General features: G+C 38.9%; 3 protein-coding genes, 1 long non-coding RNA gene and 1 other non-coding gene across 6 annotated transcripts; 3 read left to right on the plus strand and 2 right to left on the minus strand.

Moving 5' to 3' along the window:
• The first annotated feature begins 785 nt into the window (after nucleotides 1-785).
• LOC149724618 (alpha-(1,6)-fucosyltransferase-like) lies at nucleotides 786-3,639 on the plus strand. Of its 2 annotated transcripts, none has more exons than XM_089892222.1 (9): nucleotides 786-942; nucleotides 998-1,074; nucleotides 1,135-1,291; nucleotides 1,609-1,717; nucleotides 1,897-2,134; nucleotides 2,197-2,440; nucleotides 2,607-2,807; nucleotides 2,962-3,115; nucleotides 3,168-3,639. In XM_089892222.1, the coding sequence occupies exons 1-9, from the start codon at nucleotides 869-871 to the stop codon at nucleotides 3,492-3,494; spliced, it is 1,581 nt and encodes a 526-aa protein (XP_089748348.1). In that variant the 5' UTR covers nucleotides 786-868; the 3' UTR covers nucleotides 3,495-3,639. The 2 variants fall into 2 exon arrangements, with proteins under 2 accessions (XP_089748348.1, XP_089748349.1); XM_089892223.1 differs by having other exon boundaries at nucleotides 2,673-2,807.
• Nucleotides 3,640-3,824: 185 nt separating this feature from the next.
• Nucleotides 3,825-11,594, plus strand: LOC149724619 (uncharacterized). The gene is made up of 16 exons (XM_089892221.1): nucleotides 3,825-3,967; nucleotides 4,245-4,349; nucleotides 4,680-4,817; nucleotides 5,009-5,135; nucleotides 5,259-5,391; nucleotides 5,658-5,792; nucleotides 5,874-6,037; nucleotides 6,099-6,234; nucleotides 8,529-8,633; nucleotides 8,948-9,124; nucleotides 9,185-9,368; nucleotides 9,481-9,619; nucleotides 9,830-9,966; nucleotides 10,259-10,424; nucleotides 10,526-10,646; nucleotides 10,880-11,594. The coding sequence occupies exons 1-16, from the start codon at nucleotides 3,825-3,827 to the stop codon at nucleotides 11,137-11,139; spliced, it is 2,370 nt and encodes a 789-aa protein (XP_089748347.1). The 3' UTR covers nucleotides 11,140-11,594.
• Nucleotides 5,553-5,994, minus strand: LOC149724620 (uncharacterized). The gene is made up of 2 exons (XR_016386479.1): nucleotides 5,853-5,994; nucleotides 5,553-5,768 (listed from the first exon to the last, which is right to left on the minus strand). It is a non-coding gene; the product is annotated as an uncharacterized LOC149724620 (long non-coding RNA).
• Nucleotides 9,728-9,799, minus strand: Trnat-cgu (transfer RNA threonine (anticodon CGU)). Its single transcript has one exon. It is a non-coding gene; the product is annotated as a tRNA-Thr (tRNA).
• A 354-nt stretch (nucleotides 11,595-11,948) lies between the features above and the next one.
• Nucleotides 11,949-12,640, plus strand: LOC149724622 (coiled-coil-helix-coiled-coil-helix domain-containing protein 2-like). The gene has a single exon (XM_089892230.1). The coding sequence runs from the start codon at nucleotides 12,027-12,029 to the stop codon at nucleotides 12,465-12,467; it is 441 nt and encodes a 146-aa protein (XP_089748356.1). The 5' UTR covers nucleotides 11,949-12,026; the 3' UTR covers nucleotides 12,468-12,640.
• The last annotated feature ends 270 nt before the right edge of the window (nucleotides 12,641-12,910 follow it).

Consider the following 12,910-nt stretch of genomic DNA (forward strand, 5'->3'; position numbering starts at 1 on the left):
AATTTTTATGTTGTTTATTACGTCACATTCACTGTGACGTAGCGGTCCTAGCAGCCATTTTGATTTCTTTTTCACGATCGAAGTAGCAGTGGTGGTGTTTTAAATCTGTTTACATCTTGCTTGTTTATCGAGCAAATATACCTTATCGGTCAATGTGTGTCTTGGGATTGTTCTACAAATACATTATAACCATGGTTGTGGCTTCTATAGAACATGAGACGATATATTTGCGGCACCGGTATACAAGTTTTTATTAACACATTAAACAAACGCATATACCAATCGACCTACGACATCTCAAGTGTATCTTGGCGTATTACAATATCAGTTTCGTATGCATTTTGAATGCAAACAAAACGACTCTCACGTATACGGACTTTGGGGTGATTCCATATGTGTTTTGTGGAAATTTTAACCTTTCATTTTTAACGCAGTTTCTGCTGGTTTTCGTGGAAATAGTAAATATTTTCTTTGTTTTACTAAATCTAACATTCGTGCGTTCAAACTTTGCCAAATACTTTAAGTAAACACCCATCGCATACTTTAAAAATATAAAGCCCGCATTTGAATACGGATAATATATTAACAGCTGTCTATATTACTTGGTCAATATTGTGGTGTGGTTACAAAGTAACGGATTGGTTTACCAAGTGCTGCATGGCAAGGTACGTCTGCAAACAAGTTGAGCAAACCAGAGACAGTATTGCTATTTCTAGGGAAACAGCCCTCTAAGTGTCGATGTAGGAAACGCATTCAAACATCTGGAAAACACGCGCATCCGGATTCTTTACATGGTACGTATGTATAGTGAGGCCTCTCTAAGTTTAATTTGTAAGTTTACGTTGCAACGTTTGCGAACAATACGAGTATGAGGAGAAACGCAAAAGTTGTTGCTTTTGTAGCGATGTCTGTATTCGTGATCCAGTGTCTTATTAATAAAACGTAAGTCAGTTTATGTGAGATGAGTTTAAAAGTAAAACAGATTTTAAAATTTTAGGTTTCCAAAACAAAACGAGTCTTGCACGAAGCAGAAAACTGAAATAAATGCCGTCGTATCAGTTAAGCTTCCTACAGGTAAGCAATGTGACATGATCGTGGTATAATTATAATAGATCATCGTTTATTAATCTGCAGCAACACATATAAAGAGGGCGAAATATGCTCGGGAAATCAGAGAAGAGTTACAGAACCTGTGGTACGCAACTGAATTCGAGTTTGAAAGAGTTTTAACATCGAACGATCGCAAGAGATCTATTGTCCAGACTGAGAAAGACCTGCTTCATAGGATTTGGTAATTACACGCAGTATATACCGGTGTAAGGGGGGGGGGTTCAATGCTGTGGGGCTGGGGTCGGTAGGATTTAGATCAGGGTTGACACATTACCCAATAAGTGCTATGATGGTACGTTTGCCAAACCAATAGCAATTTTTTTTAGAGTTTTGGTACTTTCATTTGCAACGGTTGTATTTAAACTTATACACACAATGTCGTTTCCTATTCGAAAGTTGAAGTTTTCTTCGAAACACATATGACGTTTAAATGTTCTTGACCCCCCAACATAATGCTATGCTGAGTGTGAACGACAAATATCGTTAAAACATTTTCAGGGCATTGGAAATTCAAGTCGAAAACGTTCAATCGTTGGACATAACGTGGCAAGTTGATGTAGCAAATAAAACAACCAATATAGTTTCGGATTTGATTGACAGCCACCAGGTAATAGCTTTATATAATGACAACACATGCAAGTTGTAATTAAAACCTATGGTTGGTTTGAGTTAAAGTTACTATATATGCCGCCACCCACGTATATATTCCACACATGCATTGTAACTTAGTGATAAATTAGCGCCTGATTATTTTTAACCGGTTGAATTCTTACTGTTTGTATTTAGAACCCAAATAAATGCAACGAACGTGGGCAGTTGTTCGGCCACCCTGAGCGTTGCGGTTACGGATGCATGGTACATAACATGCTGCACCAATTCTTCATGGCGCTTTCCAATAACAAGACTTGGTTCACTTACCCTGTCGGTTGTGTTTATTTGAATGGCAAACTAACATTGAAGAACTTTTTCCAACCGTTGAGTAAAAACTGCTCGTTAAGACCCGGTGATTGGAAGGAAGTAACATGTGAGTGACGTAACCATCTATATTATTAAGTCTGAACCATTATTGTATTATTTATGACGCAGCACACAAAGATTTAAAGGAAAACGAGCTATCGTATCTCTTAAGTGAGCACATGGCTGTTGCGGGGCCTCATCGTTATTCAGCGTTCACCGACGACCTGTGGAATTCAATTGAACTTTTCCATGGAAAACCTCGAGCATGGTTGGCCGGGCAACTCGTCCGCTACATTACCAGACCAACGCAACAATTGAATGAGGGGTTCAATAACTTGGTGGAAAAAGTCGACTTTACAAGACCACTTGTTGGGTACGTAAGTCTTATTTCTAATTCGCAAAACTTGTATACAGATATAAATATATTTTGGCTATTTGGAATTCACGAAATCGGGATATTATAGGTGTTAACAGTAACCCCCACCCACCCTACTATATATTTGCATATGACACCAAAGTTAATTCGTGCTTGTTCCAAGATTACACGTACGAAGATCTGACAAGCTCACCTCAGAGGATGAACACGCGGACTTCCATCTTTTCAGTCAATACATGAAACACGTGGATGAATGGTATGACAAATATGAGATGAGACAAATTATTGACGGTTCGATAAACAAAGTCAAGCGAAGAGTTTACCTTGCGACAGATGATCCAGGAATCTGGAACGAAACGCTCAAGTAATTGTGTTTATATAAACGGGAACATCATGTATTTAATGATGAAAGTTTTGCCGCAACTGATATTTTCCACTGACCGAAGTTAAACCACATTTAAGTTGTTTTCAAAAGTCTTAAATTGGGAAGATATCTTTCTAAGATTGTTTTGATACAGTTACAAAGAATACGAGTTTATTGGTCAGCGCAAGTTTACAGAACGTGAAAGTGATGAAAAAACGAGAGATACACCGTATGGATTGGTTCAGATTGCAAACGAAATCAACATTCTATCGATGTGCGACTTCATCGTTTGTACTTTATCATCAGAGGTATATTCAACATTATACCGTAATAGCTTCAGCTAAACCATGGACTAAATAGGTTGGAACCCTTGCATACGAGTATATGCAAACTTTAAACTTGAATGCTGCGGATAGAGTGCTTTCATTGGATGCGGAATACGGCGTTGCTGGTTTTCCAGTTGATCTACACCGAGTCGTATACAGCCATAATGTGGAGGGGGAACTTTCCTTGGAACCTGGGATGTTGGTAACCGGCTATCAGCAGTGGAACGGTTACTTCAATGGCAGTTACCATGGGAAACTTCTTTCTGGGGGAAATTGGAAATTATATCCAAGTTACAGTGTAGAAGCATTACCGCCACGTTTTATACTTGATAAAAACGGCCAACTCGATTTAAAAATATAATTTGCCTGTTTGAAAAAGTGTCCCATCTTCCTCCACCCTAATATATTACACTACACCAATATTTAAATGCACGTGTGATGTTTCAATTACGAATAGTTCCCACACACAGCGGTTTATATTACATAACTTCGTTGAAAATTGCAAATTATTTCGAGATTGGTATTTATCTTACAAACAAACCGTTGAGATTTCCCGAGAAAGGAGTCAATAGTTTTGTGGGAAATGAAATTCACAGCCGCCGGCGCTTTTTACAACTGAGCCGACGATAGCAGCACGACGCTTAACTAAACGCAACATTCAAACGTGAGTTAGGTTTACTTGTATAACAGGATGCTTCGAAAACAGGCAGGTTGCTTGGTGTTGACTGTTGTAATAGTTATTCAAGCGAAACTTGGTTTTGCGAAAACAAGCGAAGCTTCTGCTTTAGGCAAGTTATGTTCGGTTGTTCGGTCGGAAATTCTAAATGAATACGAGTAAGTGAACTCATTATATTATATTTTATTTTATACAATTTGTAGGGCTTGATTTTATCGATTACGCATTTCGTGACTCCAGTTCCTTTTAAATAAATTGTGATGCATATTATTGAATGAGACAAAATTGAAACAAAAAGATTACAGAATTATATCACCGTATCCTTACAACTCTAAAAGGGCGTTTTATTGTTTAAACACTATTAGGAAATATGGGACATTGTGTGTTAACGATATCCCATCTTCCCCCATAGTATTAAATGTGTTTTGTATTTAGAGAAAAAGTGATTGAACCGCGGGGGCAAAACTGTACGTATTACTCGACGCAATTCATCGATTCAAACAGAGATGAAGTTTCTCGTGTGCAAGACCTCTTGGTTAAGTAAGTCCCGTGTTGTATGTTCGTTGTGTTTACGCCACCGGACGTGGATATTGTAAACATCACGAACTGAAGATCGTATTACATTTGTTGAATACAAAGCACATATAATGCCACAAAGTTTTGAATATTCGAAAGTGTTTAAATATACGGTGGTAATACAGCGAATATAACTAATAACCCTGTAAGGGGGTTATTCACGTTCGTCTCTCGAGTTGTATCTCCTATTTTAAAACAAGACCCATTACTAATTTAAGTTAAATATGGGGAATGAACCGTTTTATCAATTGGGTTTTCTATACCTCGTAATACATGGGTACTTTACATTAATAGGATGGGAAACCAAAGCGATTTCTTCGCACAAGACCTGGAAGTGTTCACGAACTTAGAAGTGTTAGAAATAATAGGGGAGGGTCCTTTGAACTTACACCGCGCTACGTCATCATTGTCGATTGGGAGTATTACTGTAAGGTGAGATCTTGTTGATTGTGTTGTTTATAGGGTGAGCCAGAAGACATGGGATTTAGGCTACAGTTGGCGTATTACCCCAACACCCAGGGTGCAACCGCATGAACCTCACCAGATGTTGAAGCTTGGCGCTTCCCTGAAAGTAGGCGAAAAGAGTCATCGCATTAATTATCAATGTTATTGTTTATCTTCAGCGGTAAGCAACTACAAAACGTGACGGAAGTAACCAACGTTTTTCCTGATGTTACCAAACTATTATTGTCGGAAGATTCGATTACGTCATTGGGGGAAACTGACGTCACCGACATGACGTCACTGGAGGTGAATGAATGCAACTTATTTATCCTCGCATAGTTGGAAAACGAAAGTCACTACACATGTAACTTTGTTGGTGATTGTTTTTTTCAAGAGATGAACCTCAGTAACAAAAATATTTTCTCCCAGTCGTTAATCGTTGAACGCAGCAGTTTGTCGAAAGTTGAACTCACGTGGTTGAACAGATCAACCAACTTACGTAGACTTGAACTTCGTGACGTCAAACTTACAGAAATATCGACGGATTTTAAGAAAGCAAAATGTAAGTTCGCGTGTCGACGATTGAAAATAATTTATTAGGAAGCACCGCGCTGTAATATTAACTTGTTGGGTGTCTTGCCACGTTACTATGGTCTTAGCCACTGAAATATTGTATTGTGCCGGTCGTATAACCAACTTCTATCTATTTAGTATGGTGGGGAAGATGGTCCAACTTTTTAATTTATTTTTTTCGCCTCATTTGGTAGTTATACGGAATTATACAACGTATCATCATAAATATATAACGCCACCCTTTCTCCCAAACAGATCTTGAGTTCCTTGATCTCTCCAACAACCACATAACGATCATCCATAACTTCGCGTTCACAAAAGCTGCGGAAATGACGACGTTGATTCTTTCCAACAATCTCGTACAAACTATAGAAAGGAAAGCATTTAAAGGTAGAGTATTACATGTACATGGTGTAGATATATTAAATTATTTATAAATTATATTATTACTTGATATTAACGTCACAACAGGTCTTTATAATCTTGAGTGGTTGGATCTATCAGAAAACCGAATAACACGACTTCCCTCCGGCGTTTTCGAACACATTCTCACTCACGACCTGACGCTTAACTTCTGGGAAAACCCGATCAATTGCGACTGCGACCTGGCCTGGGTTTTCCCTTGGTTCAAAATGGTGAGTCTGTGAGTCAAGCCACTTAATATTCGGTTTCCTATCTTACCTACTTTGCCCGCAGCGATTACGCCAGAGCGGTTCATCAGTAAACATGAGACTAAGGTGTTCCGCACCAAGCCAAAACAACGGGAAGATGCTGCATGCCGATCATTCTGGTTTGCAACCAAACGAACTTGGAGAATGTGGGGAAAATACAGGTGATTTTATGATGGTTGTTGTGACCTTCTGTCGTTTATTGCAATATATAAGTTGATGAAATAGCATGGAACAAATACTTACATTAGAACCGTCACATGCTTATCAATAGGGATCGAAATGGGCCAACACTAAATCGATACTTAGTAATTGTTTTGATTCTTGAAACGCTGTTTGTTCTGTTTTTCTCCATTTCCAACATACACCCCCACGTGTAAGTGGTATAATGGTGGCATTTGTAATAATGCATCTCCTTTTTCCTTCGGCTATCGCTGGGAAATCCCAAGTATTCTACCTGATGTTTCGCAAAAACACATTTTCTTTACAACACCTTAGTCCTTTCTCCTTCACTTGTTTCATCAAGTTTCTGTCATTTCCTTATAATTCCGTCCACTCACCAGAATATGATCTAATTAAACGGTAACCCCAAGATCACAAGTTAATTGGATCATTATTTCTTTAAATTAAAGTGTTGATTTTATTCCAAAAGGTAAGCGTTTTGTAGTAACACCCCCCTGGGCGTGCTTGGGGCTGCCGATGAATCTTGTTACTCAGTCGAATTTGGTTGTTCGCATCCGCTAAACATATTTTGTTGAAGCCATATCCGCCCCCCAGTTTCTGCATTAATTTTTCGGGGAGTGGAATGCCGATGGCTTTCCAACTGCTCATTCACGGTGACTGAGTAATCGCCCCAAATACGTATTGATGCAGCCTGCCCTAAAACTACTAGTGTTCACTGTTCAGTACTCATTAAATTATTTAAGTTGCCCTTTACCCACAACATAGGCACGCGATAACTTGTGATTCCCAAAAAATGGGGCTAGCAATCGACTTAAATTTAATGTCATAGCTCGCCCCTAAATATTTGTTCGAACTTTTACATTGTTATTCACAGGATTGCTGTAGTGCAGAATATTTGGGGCATTTTGGTTCTTCTTGTAAACTTATGTTTATAGCTTTGCGTCAATGGACAAATGTAATTGTGCAATACCCTCACGTCCTATCAGGTTTAATCCCGGTACTTTTGTTACAACTAAGTTCATACCTGTTGGTGGATTGTCCTTACCACCTTTTCTTGTTCTAGTACATTGTGCAGAGAAAATTCCAGGTACTGGAAGTTTATGATGGGATCCATATCTCCCATAAATAGGTCGTAGTGTTGGTCTTTCCAATTCTTCCCATCGTTTCTCCAATAAAAAATTGTCACCTGCTTCTGTGCGACTTCAGAACAAGATTCCATTTACAGCTGATGTTTGTTGAAGTTGACAGTTGTGGTGGAAAGATTACTATCGTTGTAATCGTTGCTGTCAGTTTCTTGTTTCTGGTAAAATTTCCTTTGTCTTTAGATTTTCTTAAGCGTGCAATTTCTAGATGTCCTTGAATTCCACAGTAGATACAAGTGGTGACAATCTTTAGGTCTGTGTCCAGGTTTCCCATCTGATACATGCACCTTGTGATTGTGTATTGATGCAGCTAGTTTGTGGTTGTCCCCTCCTTACAGGTGGTTTCCTGTTTGGCTTCGGTGTAGCTTTACTTGTCTTTGCTTTATTAAAAGCATTTGTTCTTGGTTTTGAGCCGTTACCTTGGCAACCTTTGCATTTTCAGCTTTTGCAGCTAAGTTGATTATTTTTGAAAATGTTTGTTTTTTGTCTTGCATTGTGAACAGAGCACATACATTTAGTGCATGAGGCTTCATCTATAAGGTCTTCATGCCATGGCTGCCGGTTCATTTATTGATTCTCGAGTGTCTTATACAAAATGCATGGAAGTAAGAAACATAATCCAACCATGGTTCAAATCCTTGAAGAAGAGAAATGTTACTCACTGTAGTCGAAGGGGTTGCAACTGCTAAGAATGTTTCGTTTGATTTTCCACTTCCTGACGGTAAAGTTGTGGTCGGTGTTGTTGTAAATCCATCTTTGCTTCAGTTTCTTTCCTTTGTATTCCATCTTTGTCGTCAGTTTGTTTCGATCTTTCGTAGTTTATTAATTAGAAATCAAGTCCCACTTGAACGCAGTGAAACCAGAACGCGCAAAATGTAAAAATGAAAATCGAAACTCCCGGTGCCGGTGGCGCTAGAGCATAGAAATGAAAATGATTGGGGACTATCGTAATATCATAATATTCGTATTATGACGCTGGATAATTTTGATAACGTAAATATATTGTGTTTGAGTTTGATGGGCATATTTTTTAATGCTAATTGGAATCAACAAAAAAGACATTTTTAAAGTAGTCAACATACTACATACAATTGCATCTTGGTATATTTTATCACAACTTATATTTACAAAAGAAACCAGCGGAGCAGCAGCAATACCACCGGATACAACGTCATACATCTGCCCGACACATTGCGGTTGTTTTACTTCAAGAGTCGAATACAAGGCCGCTAATTCACGTAAGTGGTTCATTTGGTTTTGAATGTCCGGGAAGGGATGTACAACTTATTTATTCTCTGCCGGAAAATATATACGGACTCTGGTTATAGCACGGTTGTTCTGTTTCATACACCGCGTACAAGTTTACCACCTATGGGGATTGTTTTCCTGTATAGCTGATAATTTGGACAATCCATTAGTGACCACTGGGTTGGAGCAATTGTCGATAAGTGTCTTGCCCAAGAACACATACGCCAACAATGGTAGCAGCATCGAGCCTTGAACCCATTACCTCTGGGTTAGAGACATGCGCATTCACCACTTCACTCCACAGACCCTGCACCGGACTATTCATTCCCTCTCACTTCGTGCATGGGAAACAACAACACTGAGTTACCAACCAACATTGACGCAAGAACCCATTGTTTGGTTTCAACAAACGGATTGCTTGAAGTATTAAACGTAGACGAACTCGACCACATCGAAGGATTGGTTTCGTTGGATCTTAAACGTAAGATGCCCGCCCCTGCTATGGAATCATCCACCATCTTATATAACTTTAACGTTACAGAAAACCGTATCAGCACACTAACTGGGAACCACGTCTTTCAATCCTTGACGGTGTTGAGTCTCGAACATAACTTACTTACTTCAATAACTAAAAGATTCCTAAGGAATTTCCCGATGCTGAGAAAGCTAAGGATCTACAACAACCAAATACAATATTTGGCACCTCGGCTGTTTCTCTATAACAGGTAACTTATATTGGTTGCTATAACTAAATGTCTTTATTGTATGACGCCATCTAACAAAACTTTTACTTGAAAACGTTGATATCGACAAAAGCCAATATATCTTTTCCACCAGGTTGCTGACGAAACTCTTTATTGGCCCAAACCCTCTGGGTGGTTCGTTTCAAGGTGAATGTTTTGATAATCTGCAACTTATCAATCTTGGTTTACAAAAAGTTGGTTTGACGTCCGTTCCCGCAGGCATAAGACACATGGTATGTTTTATAACGTGTTTTTAATTGAAACGTTTTTAAACAGCAGTGCATGCGGAAATTACTATAAGAGTTATATCTGCTATTCATTCTACTAATCGATTAAAAAGCTGGCGCCACTGGGGATCGAACCCAGGATCTCCTGTTTACGAGACAGGCGCTTTACCACTAAGCCATAGCGCCTTACGTCATATCATGCAACATATTCCACAGAGCAATCTATTGAAACTTGACTTGAGCGACAACTTTATCACAAAAATAAACAAGGACGATTTTGCAAACTGTTTTTCACTTGGTAGCATTACACTGGAAAACAACAACCTCACTCGTATAGTGCCCGGTGCATTCAGGTGAGCAGGGAAATATGACTTGAGGAAAAATTATATGGAAAAAACAAGTTATAGTTTTGTGGGGTAAAATGGGATACCGTTAGCACCTAAACCCTATATTTCCTAATAGTGTTTTAGCAATTAACAACACTCTTTTAGAGTCGTGAGGATACGATTATATAATTCTGTGAATATTCTTTGCTTACAACCAAAAGTGACGATAAAAGAGAAAACATTTCCCATCTTGCCCCATCCTACTGTATATGGTGTAGTTTATCCGCCGTACTTCATTAAGTGATTTGTGTCAACATAGAAACACAGGGAAACTAGAAGTGTTGGATTTGTCAGAAAACCGATTAACGACGATCGAAAACGGGACTTTTAAAGCACTCGGTCCAAGTATAACACACATGGAGCTGTGGCAGAACCCGTTTAAATGTGATTGTAAACTAACATGGTTTGTCAATTGGATTTCTAAGGTGAGGTCGGTGTGTGAAACCTGTTGGTTGAGCGGGTCATTTAATTTTGTTTCAAAACCCAAACAACATCTCGACCGTATTCCTAAACCACTGCCTTGCAGGATCTTGAAAACCCATTGGCCGATGTAAGATTTCGATGTGAAACTCCATCACGCATGAATGGGAAAACGTCATCACAGACATCGATCGAACAATTTACTTGCGGGGAAGATGATACACCAGGTAATGGGTGGGTGTTTAGCAACAATAGTCGTCATGGGGCACTATGGGAAACAGTTAGCACATAACATCCATATAATAAAGTCATGGACCGACACAGTTTTAGACTGATACGGCAAACCCAGGTATTTGGTTCAATGGCTATCCCATTTTACCCCAGCCCACCATATATGTGGTAACTTGTAGAGTTGTCCCACCACGTTACAGGATAAACAATAATTTGTTGCAATTGTCAGGACCGGAGTTGGTGGCTTGTCCCAACAGCCAATCATCCCATTATACCGTGGTCGCCGTCATCATTACAATACTATGTTGTTGTGTTTTACTGGCGCTGGTCTACATATTGAAGAGACGGTGTCGAACCGACCGATCAAGGGGGAGTAATTGTATTAAACTCGGTGTCAAGAAGAGTGGGAACAATATTTATAGCAGGGCGGGGTTTCATAGATCGGACACAGATGCAATTTACACAGAAGAAGAAATCTTGGACTCGTAGAATATTCCAACTTGCTTTGCTTCATTTAATTTAAACGTTTAAATGATGTTTTTAAACTCTTAACAATTTTACAAATGATTTTTAAAATGTTTGATACGACTTGAATGTCGTCTATATAGTATATAGTTAGAGGGGAGGGGGACATTCTATTATCTAGTCCCATTTAGTAGTAAACAAAGATCATTTAAAGAATTATTAATTAGCATTCTCACGAATCCCATGGACCGTTGTTAATTGTTTAAAACACGATCAGGATATTTGGATATTATGTGATAAAGGTGTCCCATCTTCCCCATTGTATACATCGTGATCAATATGCTGTTAACCAATGTGTGTCCTGTATCACGTAATTGGTTATAATTATTTTTCTTGCGTGCAATCAACTTTCTGTGAGTTTAAGTGCCATAACAATGTATCACTCGGAAGTTTTAAATATCATTGTAAATTTATCCGAAAATATTTGTGATGAAAACCATACATTTGATCGTTGAGGTAAAGGAAATGTCGAGGAGATATTGACGCGTGTGGGACACGATATCGAAGACTAAAGGCACGAGTAGTCTATGTTTCGTTTACGCTTTATTGTTTGTCCGTGAAATATGTTCCTACCAAATTCATAGAAACAACATTACTCTAGCATGATGAAATAGAATTGTAATGGGGAATAGATTTCTATGATGTAACATAACTTCTGTCAACGAGCGAGAAGGTTACATAACTTTGACGTGTTGAAATGGTTGTATATAAGCAATACAGTCAGTTAAGTTGTAGAATTTAACCTGGCATACTTTTAAATCGATATTTTACTTTAATTTTAAAAGCGTATAATATTAACGTGTTTTACAGCTTACACCGTTGTCTGTTACTATATATAGGATTACTGTAAAATGCCGCGAGGACGACGAAGCTCACCCTCTCCAATGAGAAGGCCAGCCCCCGAACGAAGCTATCGCCCCCCACCCCCCACAAGACAACCAGCTCCTGCCCCCCCTACACAGATGGCGGCCCCAGCCTCCCAGGGACCGGGCATGATGGGACAAATCGCTGGCACAGCAGCTGGGGTGGCCATAGGGTCAGTGGTTGGTCATGGAGTCAGTAGTGCTTTGTTTGGTGGGCATGGTAGTAGCGAAAGCAAACCAGATGTGACATACCAGGAACAACAACCACAACAGTTTCAACAACAACCACCACAACAACAACAGCCACAAGTGTGTAGTTGGGAACTACAACAATTTCTTGCTTGTGCGCAAAACCAAGGCGATATTTCACTTTGTGAAGGGTTTAACGACGCGCTTAAACAATGTAAAAGGAACTATGGCGTTGCATAAAGTTTGACTCGATATTGCTCTTGTATTATAACAATTTCACATAATTATTTTTCTTTGATGTTCTTAAGAGATTGGCCATGTACTTCTGTACGAATGGAATAAAATAATAAATTTTGCCAAACTATAATGGAAATTGTATTACTCACGGTTTTGAAATAAATGTATCTTGAATAGTTTGGTCTTTTCTCTCATACTTCCTTCAAAAAGTCATCCAGAAACAAAAAAATTTCACAGGCTATTAAACTACTTTTTCTGCTTAACTTTGATATAGCAGCCTCCCCTACTGATCATGTAAAAAAGTTTTCCTTCCAACACAGAATGTTAAGTTGGTTTGCATCACACATACGTGTATATAGAATCCTCAACACACATGGTTTGCTAGGTAAAGTTTCAGAGCAAATGAGAAACTTTGCCCAGTTGCATAGACACAAGTGTTCACTTCT

Source organism: Ciona robusta, chromosome 14 (assembly GCF_009617815.1).
Source record: "Ciona robusta chromosome 14, ASM961781v2".
Lineage (NCBI taxonomy): Eukaryota > Metazoa > Chordata > Ascidiacea > Phlebobranchia > Cionidae > Ciona > Ciona robusta.